Source organism: Aquarana catesbeiana, linkage group LG01, assembly GCF_042186555.1.
Source record: "Aquarana catesbeiana isolate 2022-GZ linkage group LG01, ASM4218655v1, whole genome shotgun sequence".
Lineage (NCBI taxonomy): Eukaryota > Metazoa > Chordata > Amphibia > Anura > Ranidae > Aquarana > Aquarana catesbeiana.
The window spans coordinates 185,190,149-185,214,584 of NC_133324.1; the positions used below are offsets into that span (position 1 = coordinate 185,190,149).

The 24,436-nt window shown below is 42.3% G+C and overlaps 1 protein-coding gene across 2 annotated transcripts in view; it reads left to right on the plus strand.

The window, feature by feature from the left end:
- MAN2A1 (mannosidase alpha class 2A member 1) overlaps window positions 1–24,436 on the plus strand; it is a 314,922-nt gene that overhangs the window by 42,463 nt on the left and 248,023 nt on the right. For both annotated transcript variants that reach the window (XM_073624602.1, XM_073624603.1), the window contains exon 3: window positions 18,479–18,623. In XM_073624602.1, coding sequence (XP_073480703.1) covers window positions 18,479–18,623 — 145 coding nt within the window. The remainder of the gene's footprint in view (window positions 1–18,478; window positions 18,624–24,436) is intronic.

Here is a 24,436-nt window from a genome sequence, read left to right on the forward strand (position 1 = left end):
CCCGCCCGCAGACTCCGACAACCAACGGCCAGGGTTGTCGGAAAGAGGCCCTTGTCCTCATCAACATGAGGACAAGGTGGAGCCCCCCCACCCCAAAGCACCCCTCCCATGGTTGAGGGCTTGCAGCCTGGTATGGTTCAGGAGGGGGGCGCTCGCTCGTCTCCACCGCCTTTCCTGACCTGTCGGGCTGTGTGCTCGGATAAGGGTCTGGTATGGGTTTTGGGGGGACCCCACGCCTTTTTTTTGGCGTGGGGATTTCCCTGAAAATCCATACCAGACCGAAGGGCCTGGTATGCTCTTGGAGGGCAAACCCGTGCCTTTTTTTTTTTTTTTTTTTTTATCTGGCATGGAGTTCCCCTTCAAGATCCTCAGAGTACAAGTCGCTTGCCAAAGTCGGGTCAGGTAGCCTCCCTGGCGGTTTTCCCGAGTGTGGCTCGGGGGTTAAAATTCAGTACCATTAGCGGTAACCCCGAGCCACACTCGGGATCGCATTGCAGGATCCTGGGGCGGCGTTACTTACCTTGTCCCCGGGATCCTGCGATGTCACCCGCAGTGTCCGAGGGCTCCGTCCTCCTCCGAAGCCTCTCCGTGCCAGGCTCCGTTCCCTGCGAGCGGCGCGATGCACGGGGGCGGAGCATGGCGGCAAATTCAAAAAAATGTCAAAAGCATAACACATACAGTACTGTAATCTTACAGATTACAGTACTGTATGAAATGATTTCACATCCCTTTTGTCCCCAGTGCTTTGTCCCATGCCCTGCATGCAATTTTACATGATATACACTGTTCTTTCTGCCTGGAAACTGGAGATTGTCCATAGCAACCAAAAAGTGTCCCTTTACGTCAAAAGTGGCTTTAGACCAGCTAGAAAACAGCGATAATAAATTAGAACACTTGCAGAATTGAGCGATAGTGAATTGTGGGGAAATTTATTTTATTACTATTTTTTTTTTTTTTTTTTTTTATTTATTTTTATTTATTATATTATAATTTATGTTTTTGTGTTTCAAACTTTATCATACCCGGGATATCTACTAGACTCTGGTTTGGACAGATTTAAGTGTGTTATTGTTAAGATTTACAGACCTACAATATAAAACGCCAAATTTCCATGCAAAATAATGGTACCGCTTTCAGCACCTAAAATCCGAAATAATCATACCGCCAGGGAGGTTAAGATGGCGATCCGACTTTGATTCGACTTCAGCGATAATCAATGGGTTGAATTAGGATTAAAGTCGGACCAAAGTAGCGCAGGGAGCATTTTCAAATTCGGAACCGGCTTGTGTCGGACCAGTTAAGACTGCTCCTATAGGGAGACATTGATTTTCACACATCTCTGTATCCTCCTGGGGATTTACATCCAATTCTACCTCCAAGCTCCCCCAGTGCATTTGCTGGTTCCACATGGACCATTGAGCAAACACGGTCTATGGGCTCTTTGGTGCCCTCCTATGGTTGCTGCAGCGCTACTATTTATTATTGGCTATTTATTGGCTTTTCCTTGTCGGAACTGAACCCCATGATTGGTTGTAAAAGGAAACAGTTGATGGTCACCCACCTTTACTGCTAAGACCTTGACGTCCATACTTGAAACTGAAACCTGAATGTGTCCTGAAAAAGTTCTATACGAAACGCATAGACACATTGGGGCCTTTATCATCATGTATATTTCCATATAGATGATTTTTTATTATCTTTTTCAATGTCTTTGTATTGTATGTATTTATATTTAATAAAATTGATTATATTGTTGTTTTGATTTATGCTTTCTCAGGTTTGTTGTGCCTCTAAAGTCCGCTCAGGGGATCCTTGTTGAACCCTTTTTTTTTTTCTATTGATTTTCACACGTCATGCGAGATGATCTCCCAATGTCGGAGCGTTTGTCGTACCAGTGTGAACCCATCCTGAGATGTTTCTACAACTTGATTTAAGTCCACCAGTGGTAAATTCAGTTGATTTGACATGATTTGGAAAGTGACACACCTGTCTCTATAAGGTCCCACAGTTAACAGTGCATGTGAGAGCACCAACCAAGCCATGAAGTCCAAGGAATTGTCTGTAGCCCTCCGAGACAGGATTGTATCGAGGCACAGATCTGGGGAAGGGTATAGAACAATTTCTGCAGCATTGAAGGTCCCAATGAGCACAATGGCTTTCATCATCCATAAATGTAAGAAGTTTGGAATCAACAGGACTCCTAGAGCGGGCCATCTGGCCAAACTGAGCAGTTAGGGGAGAAGGACCTTAGGGAGGTGACCGAGAAGCCGATGGTCACTCTAACAGAGCTCCAGCATTTCTCTGGAGAGAAAAGAACCTTCCAGAAGCACAACCATCTCTGCAGCACCCCACCAATCAGGCCTGTATGGTAAAGTGGCCAGACGGAAGCCATTCCTCAGTAAAAGGCACATGATAGCCTGCCTGGAGTTTGCCAAAGGCACCTGAAGCACTCAGACCATGAGAAACAAAAATCTCTGGTCTGATGAAACAAAGATTGGCCTGAATGGCAAGAGTCATGTTTGGAGGAAACCAGGCAACACATCACCTGGCCAATACCATTCCTACAGTGAAGCATGGTGGTAGCAGCATCATGCTGTGGGGATGTTTTTCGGCAGCAGAAACTTGGAGAGTAGTCAGGATTGAGGAAAAGATGAATGCAGAAATGTACTTGATGAAAACCTGCTTCAGAGCGCTCTGGACCTCAGACTGAGGTGAAGGTTCATCTTCCAACAGGACAATGACCCTGATGGTCAGGGTCAAGATAACAAAGGAGTTGCTACAGGACAACTCTGTGAATGTCCTTGATTGGCTCAGCCAGAACCCAGACTTGAACCAAATTGAAAATCTCTGGAGAGATCTGAAAATTGCTGTCCACCGACACTCTCCATCCAACCTGATGGAGCTTGAGAGGTCCTGCAAAGAAGAATTGGAGAAACTGCCCAAAAATAGGTGTGCCGAGCTTGTAGACTCATACTCCAAAAGGCTGTAATTTGGTGCCAAAGGTGCTTCAACAAAGTAATAAAATAGAGCAAAGGCTGTGAATACTTACTGTACAGTGTAAAATTAAACTCTGCGCCAAAAATAGTAAAAAACACAAGTGGAAAAAAATGTATATATATTTGTTGAAGCTGCTTCCCTAATTGCACAGAGTGATCAATAGGGATTGGTAATAGAGGTTGCTAGGGAATATACTAATAAAAATAGCAACAGTGAAAAAAATTGCTAACAATTGACTAAGTGAAATAATAAAGAATAAACTTAAAAATACAAATATTAATTTACAAAGATAACGTGTAAACATTGGCAGTGAATCACAACATTGAACAACAGTGTTAATAGCAAAGTCCCAATTGCACAAAAGAACCACAATTCTATTGCAGACATAGTGATCTTCTAGATGTGTATAATATCTTCTGTGTAGAGTTCCTTCACCAAGTAGTAAAGACGACACCCCACAGTGCTAAGTAGAAAATCTGCTTACCAGATACAGTTGACCTCTTTTTAAAAAGAAAGTCATGAACGATTGTGCAGGATTGTGCCTGCTCACGTATGGAGACTGTATATCAATGGGCAAAAGGCTTCCTCCCCAGATGGTTTAACCATGGGACATAGAAAAAACAATGGATACTTTCCATAGCGTGATACAGTTTATTAAAAAAATTAAAAGCACATAGTATAGGCAAATGGCCGCTTACATGTGTTGATGCCTACCCGGCACTGGGGCTGCTCACTCATCTGTAGTGGGTCTGTATATAGATGCCGTGCACCACCTCCGTGTTCGGTGTGCATTCCACCCGACGATAGTGGCATCCAAAAGAACCGGTAGTAGGATAGGATCACGTGACCAGTTACCGCTCCGACGTACGTTTAGTTTTTTCACTGTTGCTATTTTCACTAGCGCCCCCTATTTATTACCAATACTTACTGTGTGTTTTAATACATTTGCAAAGATTTCAAACAAACTTCTTTCACGTTGTCGTGATGGGGTATTGTTTTGTAGAATTTTTTGAAAAAAAAATAAATTTAATCAATTTTGGAATAAGGTTGTAACCTAACAAAATGTGTAAAAAGTGATGCGCAGTGAATATTTTCTGGATGCACTGTACAATGGGCACATGAACTTCAGAACCGGACCATGGAGCACTGGAAGAAAGTGGCCTGGGGCAATGAATCAGGTTTTCCATTTTACTTAACAGCTTGACATCCGGAGGACGTCATATGACGTCCTCGACTTTCAGGGCTTATATCTGAATGATGTCTGAGGCTACAGACATCATTCAGATACTGGCATTTTCAACCGGCGATTCCGTACACCATAAGAACGATCATAGCGGCTGTTCCGCCGCTTGATCGTTCTTACGGGCGGCGGGAGGGGACGTCCCCCCCCCCTCCCGCCGCCCTCCGGTGCTACTACCGTCTCACCTCAGCGATCGGTGAGTCGGATAGCAGATCCGCCGGCGCCGGATGTTCACAATAGAGATTTCTGGCGGACCAGATGGTCGCCGGAGTCTCTATGATCGTTCGGAGGCCGGGCGCGATGTTATCACGTCACGCCCGGCCTCTGCATTCAAAAAAAGGCGCCGCTTCGGCTGTGAAGCGGCGATCGTTTTATTTTTTTTTTTGATTTTAGGCTTCCCAGCCTAGAGGTGAGATGTGGGGTCTTATTGACCCCATATCTCACTGTAAAGAGGACTGATCGTGTCATATTCCTATTACAAGGGATGTTTACATTCCTTGTAATAGGAATAAAAGTGATCAAAAAAAAAAAAAATTTTTTTAAAGTGTAAAAATAAAAATTTTTAAGTAAAATTAACAATAAAAAAAAAAAAAAAATTTTTTAAAGCGCCCCTGTCCCCGTGAGCTCGCACGCAGAAGCGAACGCATACGTAAGTCCCGCCCACATATGAAAACGGTGTTCAAACCACACATGTGAGGTATCGCCGCGAACGTTAGAGCGAGAGCAATAATTTTGGCCCTAGACCTCCTCTGTAACTCAAAACATGTAACCAGTAAAAAATGTTAAAGCGTCGCCTATGGGGATTTTTAAGTACCAAAGTTTGGCGCCATTCCACGAGCGTGTGCAATTTTGAAGCGTGACATGTTAGGTATCTATTTACTCGGCGTAACTTCATCTTTCACACAATGCAAAAAAATTTGCTGTTTTGTTTTTTATTAAAGCATGAAACTGTTTTTTTTTAAAAAAAAAACGCGTTTGAAAAATTGCTGCGCAAATACCGTGCAAGAAAAAAAGTTGCAATGACTGCCATTGTATTCTCTAGGGTCTCTGCTAAAAAAACATATATAATGTTTGGGGGTTCTATCTAATTTTATAGCAAAGAAATGATGATTTTTGACATGTAGGAGCGAAGTGTCAGAAATGGCCTGGATGCGAAGTGGTTAAAGTGGATGTAAACCCAATGTCATCCTTTCTAAACTACTGCTATAGGGGTTATCTATAAGAATATACATGCCTCCTGCATGTATCTTTACCTGTCAAATGTCCCCCCTCTGTCTGTTATGAGAGCCGAAAAACGGCATATTCTGTGGGTGGGTCTGTTGTCTGGAGCTCGGTGGGTGGAGTTGTGATGTCAGTAGACTCCCCACCCACCTCTACACTCCTTGTCAATATGCATTTCTCCTGTTTTTTTCTAACACTGAACTTCTGCTGAACTTCTGCTATGATCTCTAACATCCAGTGAAAAGACAAGAAAGTAACCACATGACTTCAGCATGCTAAATCATGCTGAGGTGTGGAACAGCCAATCCTTGCAGAGCTGCTGAAGAAAGGAGTGGGGGAGGGAATTAAAAAAATAATACATGTGTCTTAGGCTGTCGCTCACAGCAAGGGGGAGTATTTGACAAAGTTTTTCTCAGTTTGTCAAGATTTTTCTCACTGAACAATAAAAGGGGATTGCTCAGAGATGGATTAACTCTGTGTGGCAAGACTGGGCTCAAATAGGAAATCTTATTACTCTACATTACTCTACAGTATGATATAAAAAAAAAAAATTCGGGTTTACATCCACTTTAATGTTGCTAGCCTGGTGCGTGAGCATCACTTAACTGGGGAAGAGATGGCACAAGGTTGTGCTATGGGAAGAAGCCAGTTTAATGCTTTGGGCAATGCTCTTCTGGGAAACCCTAGGTTCTGCCATGTGGATGTTACTTAAATCGTACCACCTGCCTAAACATTGTTCCTGACCAAGCTCACGCCTTCATAAAAATTCTATTTTTTGATGGCAGTGGATAATGTGCCCTGCCTGGCACGCTGCAAAAAATGGTTCAAGAATGACTTGAGGAACACAATGACCAGTTTGAGGTGTTCACTTGGCCTCAATTCTCCAGATCTCAGTCCCATTCCACAAACTCAGTCTCAGTTTGTGGAATGTGCTGGAAAAACAAGTGCAATCCATGGAGGCACTACCTCACAACTTACGAATGAAATAAGGAATCTGCTGAAGACAGCTTGGTGCCAGTTACCAAAGCATGCCTTCAGAGGTTTAGTGGTATCCATGCCTCAACGGTTCAGGGCTGTTTTGGTGGCAAAAGGTGGGCCTACTCAACATTAGGTAGGTGGTCATAAAGTTATGGTTTGCGTGTGTGTGTTCTCCACTACAGAGAAAAATTGAGCCATCTGTCCCCTTCTGTAGGTGCAGGAGCAGTAGAATAAACGATCTCACCTGTTTATTTACAGAATGTAATGCATCGTGAGATTGTTGTAATACAAGTTCTGTGAGCAGTGGAGGGAGCAGAAGTGGTGAGCAGGCAGCACAACTTTTATCTGTAGCAGGGACTACAGCTGCATACGGCACTTGGCCATTGCCTCAAAGAAAACCTTTATTGATACATACTGGCTACTGTTGCTTACCTTTTATTTAAACTGCTTGCTGCCTAGTGGTTATACTTCTGGCTAAAAAGTACACATTTTGGGGAAGCTTCCTGGTTAGAAATCCAAAGCCCAGCGCTCCATTAGTTGCGTTTAAAGGATGCTGGCTGTGTCTGTAGTAAAGTTGCACGATTAATCGTTATGAACCGAGATCACAATATTTTCCCCCTTGCAATCTTAAAGCATTTTCCAGATTCTTTCTGTGCAGAGAATTCTCTGCTCAAGCCAACGTCAAAAAAACAAAACAAAAAAAAAAAAACAGGCAGTCTGCCAAGTATCACAACATTTCTCTATAACTATAAACATTGTAACATTTTGTTCTCTAGATCAAAGGAATGAACTTTGGTCTGTAAGACCCATTTTACACTGGGGCAGTGCTGGCGTTAACGGTAAAGCGACGCTAAATTTTTCAGCCGCTAGCGGGGCTCTTTTTTAACCCCCTCTGGCGGCCGAGGTAAAGGTTAAAAGCGCCCTTGCTGCAGCGCTGCCAAAGCGCTTTGCAGGCACTTCGGCAGGGCTGCCATTCCTTTCAATGGGCAGGGCATTTTGGGAGCGGTGTATACACCACCCCCACACTGCCCCAAAGATGCTACTTGCAACACTTTTTTTTTTTTTTTCCCCCGTCCTACAAGCGCATCGCCCCAGTGTGGAAGCACTCAAGCTTTCACACTGGGGAGGCATGAGAGGTGCTATTTTTAGCACTAAACCGCCTGAAAAGTGCCTCAGTGTAAAAGGGGGATTTAATGAGGAAAGTTTAACCACTTAAAGACTAAACATTTTTCTGACACTTGTTGGTTTCAAGTTAAAATCATTATTTTTTGCTAGAAAATTACTTAAAACCCTTGAAGATTATGTATTTTTTTTTTTTAGCAGAGATGGTGGTGGTTGCAATATTTTATGTCGCACTGTATTTGCGCAGCGGTCTTTCAAATGCAATTTTTTGGGAGAAAATACACTTTAAAGGGGTTGTAAAGGTAAATTTTTTTTTTTTTTTTAAATAACAAACATGTTATACTTACCTCCACTGTGCAGCTCGTTCTGCACAGAGTGGCCCCGAACCTGCTCTTCTGAGGTCCCTCGGCGGCTGTCTCAGCTCCTCCCCGCAATAACTAACCACCTTAATGCGAGCTCTCTCGCGTGGTGGTTAGTTATTGCGGGCGCGCTCCCGTGATACAGCCGGCGGCTATAGCCGCTCGCTGTATCACTCGGCCCCGCCCCCGGCGCGCCGCGTCATTGGCTGTGATTGACAGCAGCGCGAGCCAATGGCTGCGCTGCTTTCAATCCATCCACTATAGCCAATCAGCGACCAGGCTGATTGGCTGAATGGAGGTCGGGAGCGAGCGGCCGAGTTTCGAGGTGTCAGGTAAGTAAAACGGGGGGGCTGGGGGCGACGGTATTTTCAAAAGTTTTTTCACCTTAATGCATAGAATGCATTAAGGTGAAAAAATGTATACCTTTACAACCCCTTTAATGAATTAAAAAAAAAAAAAAAAAAAACTAAACTGTAAAGTTGACGCAAAATTTTCGTATAATGTGAAAGATGATGTAACGCCACAAGAATCGTGATCTTTATTCTAAGCGCAAAAACGTGATTCTCATTTTGGCCAGAATCTGTAGGAATAAATATTGACATAGATTGGCTTATATAAGTTGATGAGGCTCCATTCACATATATGCGAATTGGATACATTTTGAACTGCATCCGATTTGCATGAGATGTGAATCAAATTCGCTTTCTATGGAGCCAGTTCACATATATGCGGTCCTGCGTGTTTTCTACGCACTGTGGTGTGATTTTTAGATGCGAATTCCAGGCTCATTGCCTTCTATGAAATTTGCATCGGACATGTGTGAACTTAGCCTAAATGTATTGTTTACGTTACATTTTTATTGATATTGTTTAGTAATTCAGTAGAAATATTGTTATGCCTCAGTGAAGTGTAAATTGCTGTTGAACACAGAGTCAAAAGGAATCTGGTTTTGGGGTTGCTATAATTTTCATACAGTAGCCAGGTCGTGTATCAGAAATTTTTTTTTTTTTTTACCGGACCACTTTGTTTTGTGTCCTTACATTAAGGCCAGAAGAGTGGGTGTATTTATTTCCTAAACGTACTAAGCATTGTGCTTAACTTCACAAAAATAATTTTTAGCTGTCTTCTTTTTGTTTTGTTTTTTTTTTCCTTTGCAATTTCTAGTTTCTGTACTGTATATTCATTCTCTTTCACTCAGTTCCCAAAGCAAATATGTTAAACTCTGTTGCTATTGACTTTAAGAAAAAGAAAGCAAGATCGAGTTTCCAGTGTTCAAATGGACAGCTTGTGATTTTTCAGTGGGCTGTTTTTAACATGATCTATCAAAGTTTGCTTTGATAGATTCAGCATTATTTAATTACCGTATTTATCGGCGTATAACACGCACAGGGGTATAACACGCACATTCATTTTTAAGAGGGAAATTTCAGGAAAAAAACTTAAATTTTAAATAAGGAACTTTGAAGCAAAATAAGGGTCAGTGCCTATCTGCAGCCTCACCATTGCCTTCAATGCAGCCTGATCAATGCCCATCTGCAGCCTCGCCATTGCCTTCAGTGCAGCAGCCTCGCCATTGCCTTCAGTGCAGCAGCCTCGCCATTGCCTTCAGTGCAGCAGCCTCGCCATTGCCTTCAGTGCAGCAGCCTCGCCATTGCCTTCAGTGCAGCAGCCTCGCCATTGCCTTCAGTGCAGCAGCCTCGCCATTGCCTTCAGTGCAGCAGCCTCGCCATTGCCTTCAGTGCAGCAGCCTCGCCATTGCCTTCAGTGCAGCAGCCTCGCCATTGCCTTCAGTGCAGCAGCCTCGCCATTGCCTTCAGTGCAGCAGCCTCGCCATTGCCTTCAGTGCAGCAGCCTCGCCATTGCCTTCAGTGCAGCCTGATCAATGCCCATCTGCAGCAAGTGGGGACAGGAAGGGGGGCGGGATGAGTGCCGACAGATTACATGCTTGCACTGAAGGCAATGGCGAGGCTGCTGCACTGAAGGCAATGGCGAGGCTGCTGCACTGAAGGCAATGGCGAGGCTGCTGCATTGAAGGCAATGGCGAGGCTGCAGATAGGCACTGACCCTTATTTTGCTTCAAAGTTCCTTATTTAAAATTTAAGTTTTTTTTCCTGAAATTTCCCTCTTAAAAATGAATGTGCGTGTTATACCCCTGTGCGTGTTATACGCCGATAAATACGGTCATTAAATAATGCTGAATCTATCAAAGCAAACTTTGATAGATCATGTTAAAAACAGCCCACTGAAAAATCACAAGCTGATCAATGCCCATCTGCAGCAAGTGGGGACAGGAAGGGGGGCGGGATGAGTGCCGACAGATTACATGCAGTGAGAATCCTATGATAGACAGAACAGTGGTCCAATGGCGGCCCAGGAGACGGGACTTCCTATTACAGAGGCCGCCAAGTAAACAGGAGATTCTCACTGCATGTAATCTGACGGCGCTCGTCCTGCCCCCCCTCCTTGTCCCCTCTGAGGCAGCTAAAATTTAAGTATTGGCGTATAACACGCACATGCTATTTGCACACGATTTTCATGGTGAAAAAGTGAGTGTTATACGCCAATAAATACAGTAACTCAAATGAAAATGGCATGTACTAAAATAATGGGTCCTTTAACCTAATGTTTGTATTATCTGTAGCTCTTAATGAGACTTCTGCACCTGCCAATAGGTGGTTTAGCCCACTCCACTTGAACAAACTACTTCAGCTCTGTCAGGTTTGAAGGGTGTCTTTTCCAGTTTCAATATTTCAGCTTTGTTTAAATGTTCAGTACGATTTTAGATCATTTCAGAATAGCCTAGTTTGTTTTCTAAGCATTGTTTGTTTGCTTTTAGCTGTGAGCTTTGGGTAATTACCCTGTTGGAGGGCTCATGATCTACAACAAAGCAGTATGTTTTGCTTCAGAATTTTTGATTGCTTTGAGGTTTCATTGTGCCCTGCAGATTCAAGGCACCCTGTGCCAGGTACAGCAGTGCAACCCCCAAAACATAACCAAGCCGCCTCCATGTTTCAAAGTAGGTACAGTGCTCTTTTCTTTGAAAGCTGCATTTTTGTGTCTGTGAACATATAGCCGATATGACTTGTCAAAATGCTTCAGTTTTCTCATGTAGCCAAAGGACATTCTCCTAGAAGCATTGTGGCTTGTTGGTGGGTATTTTGGAGAATTCCAGTCTGGCTTTTTATGTCTTCTTTCAGTGGAGTCCTGCTGGCTCTTCTTCCCTTAAGCCCACTGTAACTCAAAATATGATGGATTATGTGATTAGCCACCTATATATCTTGACCCTGGGAGCTCAGCTTGTATCTCCTTTAAAATTTTCCTTGGATCTTTCTTTAGTTTATGCAAACTATCCTTCCTTTTGACACTTTTTGGCACATCCAGGGTGTTTGGCTACACTCCAATGGCCCCTAAATTGCTATATTTGCAACTGTAGTCACAAGGACCTCAAGCTTCTTGGAAATGGTCTTATGCTGCGTACACACGGTCAGACTTTTCAGCTACAAAAGTTCGACAGCCCGTCCGACAGACTTTCGACTGACTTTTGGCGGACTTTCAACAGACTTTCTAACGACCGGACTTGCCTACACACGATCACACAAAAGTCCGACGGATTCGTACGTGATGACGTACACCGAACTAAAATAAGGAAGTTGATAGCCAGTAGCCAATAGCTGTCCTAGCGTCGGTTTTTGTCCATCGGACTAGCATACAGACGAGCGGATTTGAAGCATGTTCCAAATCTAAAGTCCGTCAGATTTGTGGCTGGAAAAGTCCGCTGAAAGTCGAGGGAAGCCCACACACGATCGGATTGTCCGCCGGACTTGGTCCGTCGGCGTCCGTCAGACTTTTGTAGCCAAAAAGTCCGACCGTGTGTACGCGGCATTAGAGCTCATGCACACTGCATCTCAAGAAGCTGCTCCACAGGCTTTTGAGCTTTTTTGAGCTTTTTTTTTTTTTTTTTTCTGCCTGGAAAACTCCACTCCATGCTTTATAGCAGAAACAAGTGCCCAAAAACCCACAAAAATAGAAAAATGAGCTGGGAGGAGGTGTGTGTGTGTGTTTTTTTTTTTTTTTTTTTTTTTTTTTTTTTTTTTTTTTTTTTTTTTGAGCTGCGGTGTGCATTAGTCCTTATAGCCTTCTTTCTGATCTCTGCAGACAAGTCCCTCCTTTGCTTTCTCTAATCTGTGTTCAGTGTGGTACACACAAGGATATCAAAGAGTAGAGTGACTTTTTTGCAATATCCATTATCCACCTTTTGCAATGGGGCCTCTGTAAAAGCCATAGGCTTATGATTAGAGGTGCATGAATAAGATGTACAGACTTATTCCCCACTCCAGCAAGGTTCCTCCAGTGCTGCCACTGGTCCCCCATAGCCTGCTCTGTAAGCTGTGACTGCCTCTGGTTGTGCTCCAGCCTTCTCAGTGTACAATACAAAGTTATTGTATGTGATGATACCAAGGCTTTGCCCACATACTGGAGCTTTAGGCAGAGCTGGAGAGTGCCAGAGCTGGCCGTAGTGGGGTTGTAAGCAAAGAACTACAGCCTTTACTATAACCCCTTAAACCCTTTTTTAAATTCCTGCAGTTAGAATTTTTAATAGACTGACTCGCTACATACAACATTGAAAGCATCTGTAAATCTGATTATTAAAAATGTGCAATATTACAGTAATTTTGGTTTCTTATAATTTTTTTCTAGGGGTACCAACAAAATGTTTTTATTTTTTCAAAATAGGCAGAAATGAAAAACTCCTGTAACCGAAACGTGCCTAAACACGATTTACCGCGTTTAACGGGGTTTTGCCGCGTTTGGCGTCTGAAACCTCGGAAACTTCGACGTCTGAGCTCATTTTTTTGACTTCAAAGAAAAGCCTATAAACGCAACTGCCTAAAAATGACATTAAACAATCCTGTGGAAATGTAAAATAAGATGACATTGGACAAGTTCAGGGGCAGTTGAAAAAAGCATCTAACTGCCTCTGAACGTCGTTTACCAGCTGCAGTGTACATGAGGCCTTAGGATACCGACAATATTGTCCACATCTTGATGACCAGCAAATTTGTCTTCTCTTGCTATGATTGAAGTCTCCTGTTTTTATTCTATTACAATTTCCTCTGTGTGTGTGTGATCCCTGTGTGCATGTGTAATTTCCTATCACAGATGTTTTTCTTGGGTACTTATCTTGACTGCCTGTCTGTACTCTGTGGCATTTTACCCTGGGGGTGATGTCACATGGGAGCTTTTCCTGTCAGTAATTTTTAATTGGAAATCACCTCCTAAAAATTCTACGCTTAATTTATAATCTCTGCATCATCTCTGTATGGAAGTCAGCGGGAAACCCTTTGTCACTATGTTATTTGGAGAAGTATTTCTGCTCTGACAGAATAGCAGGCATATAATTCCTGGCAAGAAGAGTTTTCCTCTGGCATTTTCCTGACTAAAATGATTTTGTAAAAGCAGATTTGAGAAATAGAATTTGATTTGGCTTTGTTTTTACTCCGAAAATAAACCGTGGACAAATTAATTTAGCACTCAATAAGCTAATCACTCCAATTTACATTGTGTTACATTGGCCGCACTACTATAAATATAAATATATATATATATATATATATATATATATATATATATATATATATATATATATATATTTATATATAATTTTTTTTTTTCTCTCAAGTGAGTACACTCTCTTTTTTGTAAATATTTTATTATGTTTTCATGTGGCAACACTGAAGCAATGACACTTTGCTACAATGTAGTAGTGAGTGTACAGCTTGTATAACAGTGTAAATTTGCTCTCCCCTCAAAATAACTCAAGACACAGCCATTAATGTCTAAACCGCTGGCAACAAAAGTGAGTACACCCCTAAGTGAAAATATCCAAATTAGGCCCAAAAATGTCAATATTTTGCGTGGCCACCATTCATTTTCAGCATAGACTTCACCTGAGCTTCACAGGTCGCCACTGGAGTCCTCTTCAACTCCTCCATGACGACATCACAGAGCTGGTGCATGTTGGAGACCTTGCGCCCAATAGGGTTTAGGTCTGGAGACATGCTTGGGCAGTCCATCACCTTTATCCTCAGGTTCTTTTAGCAAGGCAGTGGTCATCATGGAGGTGTGTTTGGGGTTGTTATGTTGGTATACTGCCCTGTGGCCCAGTCTCCAAAGGGAGGGGATTGTGCTCTACCTCAGGATGTCACAGTACATGTTGGCATTCATGGTTCCCCTCAATGAACTGTAGCTCCCCAGTGCGGGCAGCACTCATGCAGCACCAGACCATGACACCCCCACCACCATGCTTGACTGTAGGCAAGACACACTTGTCTTTGTACTCCTCACCTGGCTTCCGCCACACACTCTTGACAAATAAGTTTATCTTGGTCCCATCAGACCACTGGACATGGTTCCAGTAATCCATTTCCTTAGTCTGTTTGTCTTCAGCAAAATGTTTTGGGCTTCCCAAAGACAACCTCTGGATATGACGCTGAGCACATGCACTGAACTTCTTTGGTCGACCATGGCGAGGCCAGTTCTGAGTGGAAGTTGTCCTGTTAAACTGCTGTATGGTGTTGGCCACTGTGCTGCAGCTCCGTTTCAAGGTCTTGGCAATCTTATAACCTAGGCCATCTTTATGTAGGGCAACAATTCTTTTTTTCAGATCCTTGGAGAGTTCTTTGCCATGAGGTGCCATGTTGAACTTCCAGTGACCAGTATGAGAGAGTGATAACACCAAATTTAACACACCTGCTCCCCATTCACACCTGAGACCTTTTAATACTAACGAGTCACATGACACCGGGGAGGGAAAATGGCTAATTGGGCCCAATTTGGACATTTTCCTGAGGGGTGTACTCACTTTTGTGAGATACTGTATGTGTGTATACATACATACGTTTATGTATTTTTTTCAAAGATTTCAGGCTTTTTCTTTTATCGCAAACAATTAAAAAAAACTGTGTCTATTTGTGTAAAAAAATTATATACGTTTCGTATAGGTACTGTGCTGGATGGCCGCACAATTGGTAGTTAAAGCAGTGCAGTGCTAAATGGAAAAAAATGGGTAAAATCTTCTTGAGATTAAGTGGTTACTATATCTGTACCTTTTAGGATTTTATGTTTTTATATAAAGATGTTTTGTTACTTTTTTCCTTTTTGTTTTACCTGATTGATCCTGCCAGTTCCCCATGTTAAAAACTGACCACGCTAAGCATCCGTGTTGGCATGGTCAGTTTGTGTCCTCTGTTATGATCTGAGGTGCAGACAAGCTGTGCAAGCACACAGCATGCCTATATCTTCCATGGTCAGTGTAGCCACACCCCCCACCCATCCCTTCTCTCTTCATAGACAGCTGCTTCCTCAGTCAGCCTTGCTGTGAAGCTGCAGAGTCTTCAGTCATGTGTAATTCGAGGTGGACACACCCACCCACCCACCCACAGAGCAGGGAAAAGCGATCACATGACCTGAACTTTACTGAATCGGAAAAGGCATAATGGCATTTTTTTTCTTCTTTTTTTACAAAATATTTATAAACTATACATATTTTTAAATATGAATATAGACTAACTTGCATGTATAACTACTAGAAATTAGAACTATTAGAAATCATTCTAATGTGTACCATGCCCATTTGGTCGGCCTCCCTTTGCTTTACCTTACAATGCAGGAGGGGAGAGGTCACAGGTCTCCTCATATATTTGGAAGTTCAACAATAAAGTATATGTATAACCGATTTGCTCCCTCTTGTCTGTTAAACATGCCATTGAAAGCATTTTATTACATCTTTTCAACAAGTGCAAAAAAATAGCTTTTCATCCAGCCCTGATCTTGTCGGTTGGTAACTTCCTGTACTCTCTGCCTCTGGACTGTTATCAGCCGTTTTCCTGCTTTCTCCATGGACTACAAAACACCTCCTCCTGTCATGGAGAAGAGAGGGAGGCGATATGTACTCCTAACATACTCCCTTTCCTCGGGCAACAGTGCTGCTTAGGATGGTTGTCACCTTAGGACAGGAAGTGAATTAATGGCAGAGTTGCAAGGTTGGCATGAAGGAAGAAAGTGGGGAAAAAACAAAAAACAAATGCAGCCACCACATGTAAGGACTGGTAAGCAGTAATGATATCTGTTTTTGTTATTGGGTTTAGATACGCTTTAATGTCAAGGTGATTTAAAGTAGATGTAAACCCGATTCATGACATTTGACCTAGGCACATATAACTGTAGTGTTTACTTATCTCTCTCCAAAGCCCTAAGTCCCAAGTCTTTCTGCTGTTTCGTTCCTCTTATCAGCATGACAAGTTCTCCAAGACAGGAGATAAAAGCAGCTGGAAATTTTGTGTCGGGGTGGGTGCTATAAATTAGCAGTGAGCTTGTCTTGTCACAGTACAACTCTGAAAGTACCTTCCTCTGGGGGGTGCCTTTCCTCCAATCGGCTGTCACACAGTGTAAGCCAAGAATCCACTCCCACTGCTGAATGAGGAAGTAAAAATTCTACCATGTTGTTAGAATTTCAAAAAATATAGCAAGCTGAAGACAGCAGATATGCATGTAAAACTTGCGTAGAGAGATTTGTTTCTTCTCTGTGTATCATCTGAGGCTGTTCACTTCACTGGGTAGAGGAGAGGGTTTACATCCACTTTAACAGCTTCAGCCCCGGGAGATTTTACCCCCTTCCTGACCAGAGCGTTTTTTTGCGATTCGGCACTGCGTCGCTTTAACTGACAATTGTGCGGTCGTACGACGTGGCTCCCAAACAAAATTGTCGTCCTTTTTTTTTCCCCCACAAATAGAGCTTTCTTTTGGTTTATTTTTGCGCTATAAACAAAATAAGAGCGACAATTTTGAAAAAAACGCATTATTTTTTACATTTTGCTATAATAAATACCCCCCAAAAATAAATATTTAAAAAAACATTTTTTTTCCTCAGTTTAGGCCGATCGTATTCTTCTACATATTTTTGGTAAAAAGAAATCGCAATATGCGTTTATTGATTGGTTTGCGCAAAAGTTATAGTGTTTACTAAATAGGGGATAGTTTTATGGCATTTTTATTAATAACTTTTTTTTTTTTACTAGTAATGGCGGCGATCAGCGATTTTTATTGTGACTGCGATGTTATGGCGGACATGTCGGACATTTTTGACACATTTTTGGGACCATTGTCATTTATACAGCGATCAGTGCGATTAAAAATGCACTGATTCCTGTGTAAATGACATTGGCAGTGAAGGGGTTAACCACTAGGGGGCGGGGAGGGGTTAAGTGTGTCCTAGGGGAGTGATTACTAACTGTAGGGGGATGAGCTAGCAGTGTCATTACTCTGATCAAAGCTCCCGATGACAGGGAGCTGTGATCAGTGACACTTGTCACTAGGCAGAACAGGGAGATGCTGTTTACATCAGCATCTCCCCGCTTGTCCTCTCCGTGAGGCGATCGCGGGTATCCCCGCGGCGATCGAGTCCGCGGGTATCCCCGCGGCGATCGAGTCCGCGGGACCCGCGACCCGACTCACGGAGCTCCTGGCCAGTGCACACGCAATGGCAAGGTGGGGAATTCAAATGGACGTACATGTACGCTTATTTGCCCAGCCGTGTCATTCTGCTGACGTACATCGGCGTGCGCCGGTCGGGAACCAGTTAAGGCAGTTGCAGCTTACTTTCAGGTGCATTCATCTTGCATTTTGAAATTGGTTTGAGAACCTTCAGAGTTCATTGACTGAGGCATTTTACCTCCTTCGGACCTGCATTTGACCACCTCCTAAGCCACATAAACCATTGTCACTTTTGATTTTCCATTGTCTTTTTTATACATGTGCCCAGACTGTGGTATAGCTAGGTAAAGGGGAGATTGAGGAACATTAATGCCCTGTTCTCTGCTGTGACTAATGAACCCAGAAATGAAGAATGTGTCACTTCTGCTTTTAGAGCTGTCATCTGGATGCTACAGCTTTGTAAGCAGCTAATCAAACACAATCTGTGCTTGAATAGCCACACTAGAGGACAGGGGAGCCATTGTGGGTCTACTAGACCCCTAATGTCTCCATAAAGAGGACCTGTCACTGACCCAGTGCTATGACATAGGGGGCTTGTTAGCTTTTATTACTCCCCGTGGTATCACTAGGCATGTAAAATTCTTGTATGGGCAGCTTTTTAACAGGAAGAAGCGACAGAGTGCTTCCTGCAAGGATTACATCTTCCAAGAGCCCTGTCTGTGGGGGTAAGCTCTCGGATGTCAAGGCAGCAGCTGCATTGTACTTTGGGAAGCAAATAAATGCATATGTGTGGAGAGGGACACCGAGGGGCATGGTTAAGTAGAGTTCTGTAGTCCAGTGGAGGAAAACTGAAGCTGGTCTGACTACACTGCTGGGGGATTACGCTGCAGCAGAGGCTGCATTGTTCGCCTGCAAGTTGTTTTGAGCTTACTGGATTTCTGGCAGAATCTCCAAACAATTTTCTGTGCTTGCAGCATTTTAAAGAGAGAAAACGTATATGCATTTCAGAGGTGGACTGCTTTTTTTTTTTTTGGTCACACATTCCTAAATCTATATTTATATATTTCAGATGCTGGATGTGTATGACATTCTTCCATTTGATAATCCAGATGGTGGGGTTTGGAAGCAAGGTTTTGACCTAACCTCTGATGATCATGAATGGGATAATGAGATTCTTCAGGTTTTTCTTGTGCCTCACTCCCACAATGACCCAGGTAAAGTATGAATGTAGGCTTATTCTGAAGTAGAACAGGCAGTCAGAAATTGAATTGTACACAATAGGGGCTAACAGTTTCTTCCTCCTTGGGTGCATTTTTTTCATAAAGGAAAAGAGAAAAAAATCTAAATGACAGTAACCTCAAATATACAGTATGTGGTGGAATCTTTTCTTGTGTTCAGGGAAAAGTAGATTTATAGCAGAAAGTGATTTTCTTCTTTTAGATGAAATTGTTGCTGATTTTCTGATTTAATAAAGAGCATTTACAAACATGCAGACTGTTTCCTGGTTTACCTGATCTGGTGATATGTCAATGTTTGCATCACAAATCAGAATTTGGTTTGATTTTTAAATACTCTGCCATTATTTAGAAAGATTCTTATATTGGCTTGTTTATTATCTGGAATTGCCTAAAATGTTGTTTTGCTGGCTTCACATTCTGTGTGTCTTTACATTCAAAATATGAACTTTGTGTGTCACTTGCAGTGGTTGAGAAGTGAAAGAATGCATTTTGGAAACATAATGTAATAAGAATATTCCTGCGCTACCCAATTGGAAAAAGAAAAGAAAACAAGAACTCAGAAAAATAGTAAAAACGCACGTATGCGACTGGACAGCTGCATGCACCGAAGCAAGGGTCAGACATAAGCCCAAAATCAAACTGAGGTATAAGGGGGGAGGTGCTGCGCTAACCAGAAGAAAGCTGTAAATCTCTGTGGTCAATTAATAAAATGACATAAAATCGCATAATAAATCGCATAAATAAGTGTTGGCACTAAAAAACATTCAAGTCTTAATAATCAGCATCATGTGTATGTGAAAAAAGTGCATAAAAAATCCTTTTCAATTGGTATATACTAAATGACAAAAAATCGCATGTAAAATCGCATAAATAAGTGTTGACACTAAAAACATATAAATCTAGATAATCATGTGTTGGTGCACAAAGGGACATAAACACTACTTCATGTGAATAATTCTAAATAAAAATACATAGAATAAATCAGAAATAACCATCAAAAACATATCCTTATAAATGGTGCAAAACATACAAAGTGCCAGTGCTTAAAGGTGATCTAGATATCTCAAATAAAACACATCAATCCAACGCAATATGGATAATAAATAATATAAATAAATGTCCCAATAATAGTGATATAAAATATATTGTGCTGGCCTGCGAAACAAATGACCAATGACATGCCAGTAAGTGCAGCAAACTTAAAGTGCCAGTGTAAAAGTCATTGAAGGTGCAAAAGCAAGTTCTGGTGTATTCAACAAAACAGTGGGGTGTCTGGGATGCAATTCACTCAGTGTCCTCTTTGTGCATAAAACACTAATGTAAGCAGTGGCCCCTTACCTAGCGGTGCTAGGTCAACCGCATGAATTGTAGCTAAAACACCAGGTCCTGAGCCTCAATCACGTCCCTATATCCACGCTTGCCGGTGTTGGGTTATCCTAATGGCAGCTGATTACAAGTGGCTATGGTCCTATCAGGGGTCCTGGACCAGCGCGGATCCTAGCTCAGCCTCCACATTTCAGGTATGTATGTACAGGAATATGCAGGACAAAGGTACTTGATAGTGAAGTATGTATTAACCAGGTAATGCTTTATTAAAAAGATGTACTCACATAAAAACAATGCAGAGCAAACCTCTCTCCTACGAGCAGCGAACTCGTTCTGTGTCTAGCAATGTGAAACAGCCTATTCCGTCCGTACGCGTGTCATCACCGATCACCCCTGAAGAAGTCACGTGATCGGTGATGACACTCGTAGGGACGGAATAGGCTGTTTCACATTGCTAGACACACAACGAGTTCGCTGCTCGTAGGAGAGAGGTTTGCTCTGCATTGTTTTTATGTGAGTACATCTACTTAAAGATTTTTAATAAAGCTTTACCTGGTTAATACTTCACTATCAAGTACCTTTGTCCTGCATATTCCTGTACATACATGCCTGAGATGTGGAGGCTGAGCTAGGATCCGCGCTGGTCCAGGACCCCTGATAGGACCATAGCCACTTGTAATCAGCTGCCATTAGGATAACCCAACACCGGCAAGCGTGGATATAGGGATGCGATTAAGGCTCAGGACCTGGCGTTTTAGCTACAATTCATGCGGTTGACCTAGCACCGCTAGGTAAGGGGCCACTGCTTACATTAGTGTTTTATGCACGAAGAGGACACTGAGTGAATTGCATCCCAGACACCCCACTGTTTTGTTGAATACACCAGAACTTGCTTTTGCACCTTCAATGACTTTTACACTGGCACTTTAAGTTTGCTGCACTTACTGGCATGTCATTGGTCATTTGTTTCGCAGGCCAGCACAATATATTTTATATCACTATTATTGGGACATTTATATTATTTATTATCCATATTGCGTTGGATTGATGTGTTTTATTTGCGATATCTAGATCACCTTTAAGCACTGGCACTTTGTATGTTTTGCACCATTTATAAGGATATGTTTTTGATGGTTATTTCTGATTTATTCTATGTATTTTTATTTAGAATTATTCACATGAAGTAGTGTTTATGTCCCTTTGTACACCAACACATGATTATCTAGATTTATATGTTTTTAGTGTCAACACTTATTTATGCGATTTTACATGCAATTTTTTTTGTCATTTAGTATATACCAATTGAAAAGGATTTTTATGCACTTTTTTCACATACACATGATGCTGATTATTAAGACTTGAATGTTTTTTAGTGCCAACACTTATTTATGCGATTTATTATGCGATTTTATGTCATTTTATTAATTGACCACAGACAGAGATTTACAGCTTTCTTCTGGTTAGCGCAGCACCTCCCCCCTTATACCTCATTTTGGAAACAACTGTAGCTTTGGTCTAAGAAATGTAAAGCTGAACTCCAGGCAAACAACCTAATATACAGATGAAATATTTTTTGGAAGCAGTTTTACCTGCCAAAAGGCTTATTTCTTCTTTCTTGTTTTTTTTCTGATACTTAAACAGTTCTGCTACACAGCACAGCTGTGTCTAGCAGGGCACTAAACACTTGTGTTAAATCATCGTTAATTATCGTAATCCAGCATACAGTACTATCCTGCAGAAGTTTATTATAATGCTCAAAAACGACCTCCACATACACTTTTTTTTTTTTTCCTTAAATGTTCTCTCTGCGTGCATTTTGTCCTCTGACTTCCGCTTAGTAGGCGCAAACAGTGCACCTCCATTGTGGTTTGCATGCGCCACACCACTTGCCCTGTCACAACTATTATATCCTTTGTATTGATCCCAGACTTCCTGCTGCACAGGATACATGGTGTTGGGAGGTATGTGTGTGGGAGTGGCTCCCTGCAAGATGGGGACTGCTATCTTTGTGGTCCCCGATGCTTGATATGGCAGTGTGGGAAAGCACTCCAATCTAGCGGGCATATCTAAGGGACTGGTGTAGTGCTAGCCCCTCCTCCTCATCACAGAAATCTGGGTGCCAGCTGTCACACTGAAGCCTATGGGAGCTACTGCGTGGGTAGTAATTTAAGAGATGGGCGGTTTAATATGCTTGTCCTGTAGTCCATATCAGGATCATGCTGACATGTAGAGCAAGTGTAGTCGTCCTAGAGGAATTTAGGTGTGCGGGTGTGGTTTCACAGGTGCTATCATTAGAAGGGGAACAGATGGATCCAAATGAAGGCAATTGAATGTGTGTGTTTTTTTTTTTTTTTTTTTTTTTTAATATTGGGTTTAATGTCACTTAGCAGGACTTGTTGCTCCCCCAATCTGCGACTGGACAGTGAAAAGAGAAGCAGCCGATTGATGACCTTATATCTCTGGTAGATTAATTTCTACATCCATCAGCATGTTCCTTGCTGGTGAATAAACACTGTAGAACAACTGATTGGCTACTTGTGCTTCTGCTTCTCCCTCGTTCTGAACTCTGCTGTACATGGGATTGCAAGAGGCTAATACCAAGTCAGATCCAGGCACCTATATTGCTGTGTTTAAATACATATACACAGCGATACCATTATGACCACCCACTTAGTACTGAGCATTGCATACTCACCTGGCCATCCACATAAGAAACCCTGATTCAGCAGACCAGGTTACTTCTTTCCATTGCTCCGTGGTCCAATTCTGATGCTCGCATGTCCATTGTGGGCCCTTTTGGCTGTGGACAGCGTGGGGACCCTGACTGGTTTGCTGCTACACAGACCTATACACCACAAACTGCGATGCACTGTTCTAACACCTTTCTGTTGAAACCAGCTTAACCTTTTTCATGAATTGAGCTACAATAGCTCTTCTAAAGTGGCTCGGACTACACGGTCCAGCCTTTACTCCCCATGTGCATCAATGAGCCTTGGCTGTCCATGACCCTGTTGCCAGTTTTCTTTCCTTGGACCACTTTTAGCTCCTGACCAGTGACAGGACAAGGTCATCTGGTACCCAGGGCGAAGATGCCAAACTGCGCCACCTACTATGGAGTATGGGGTGGGGTTAATAGCAACATGCATAGTACGCCTCACTGAAAAATATGTAACATATGAGCTTAATAGCGGTACACAATCTGTCTTGCAGTAAAACATTGGGCTAACAATGATGTGTAAATAATTACCTCGGCATTACTGGTTAGTTTTTTTTTTTTTTCGATGGTGGGTGGAACAAGAAAAAAAAAAAAAAAGGGATTCCCCCATCCACACAAGCAAGGTGGATGGAGAATTCCTCCCCACACTGCAATTGTCTTCTGACAGCACGGCTCACTCACTGTCAGAATACACTGATCAGCACTGCAGCCAGTTTTCCAGCATGGCCATTTGACAGAAGTTGATCTACTGAACAGGGAGAGCCACCCACAGACTGCAAGTTGTCTGTACCCTGCTGAACTGGCTCTTTTTCAATCTGTTTGTACCCACCTTTAGGACGATGTGATGGTGGTATGAAGGAGGGTGGGGGCTCATTTTACTAAAGTTAGTTTTTCTTTTTTCCTTCAACCAGTGGGTTATAGGGAAAAAAACTAACAGGTTCCCCCATCCACACAAGTGAGGTGGATAGGGAAATTCTCCCTGCCATGTTATTGTATTCTGTCAGAATATACTGATCATTGCTGGCGCCTGATTGGCTGAAAGCTGCTGACTGAAGGAAGTTTTCCAACAAGACTGTTTGACAGAAGCCAATTTAACAATCAACTTCTGTTGAACCAGTAGGGCTACACACAGTTTGGAATTCAACAGGCCCCTACTGAACTAACTTTGGAAAGAGCAAGAGTTTTTTTTTTTTTTTTCTTTGCCATCTGTATTTCATTGAGGAGATTTACCTTCAATTCCTGTTCCATAGCCAAAAAAGAAATGTGAGGAAATCCTTGCAAATTAAGGGAATTTCTTGGGGACCCCCAGATCACCAGAACTAGTATCTCCATTGGATGGTTTCTCTTCTTATCTGGGAAAAACTCAAAAGTTGTGATTTTTACTTTCAATGATCATGGTAAACAGGACAAATAGAGGGGGGAATCTCCCTAATGGGTACACGCACAGCAATAAAAACTGGCAGGGGTTCTAATCCCTCTCCTCCATCCAAAACTAAAAAAAAAAAGTTTTGCCTTTTAATTATACTTTATCTGGCTCTGTGTGGCTCCGAGGGAGGGAGGGTGACTATCAGAGGGAGAGGGGAGCTCTGGGGATACATTTTTTTTTTTTTTTTTTTTTTTAGTCTTTTAATCTGCATTGCTGGACGACATGATTGACTATGTATGTACAACGTGGGACTTATGTACCCCTTACTCATTAATGTTGGGGGGGGGCAGCATCTTTTTGTTAAAGGGGGCTTCCAGATTC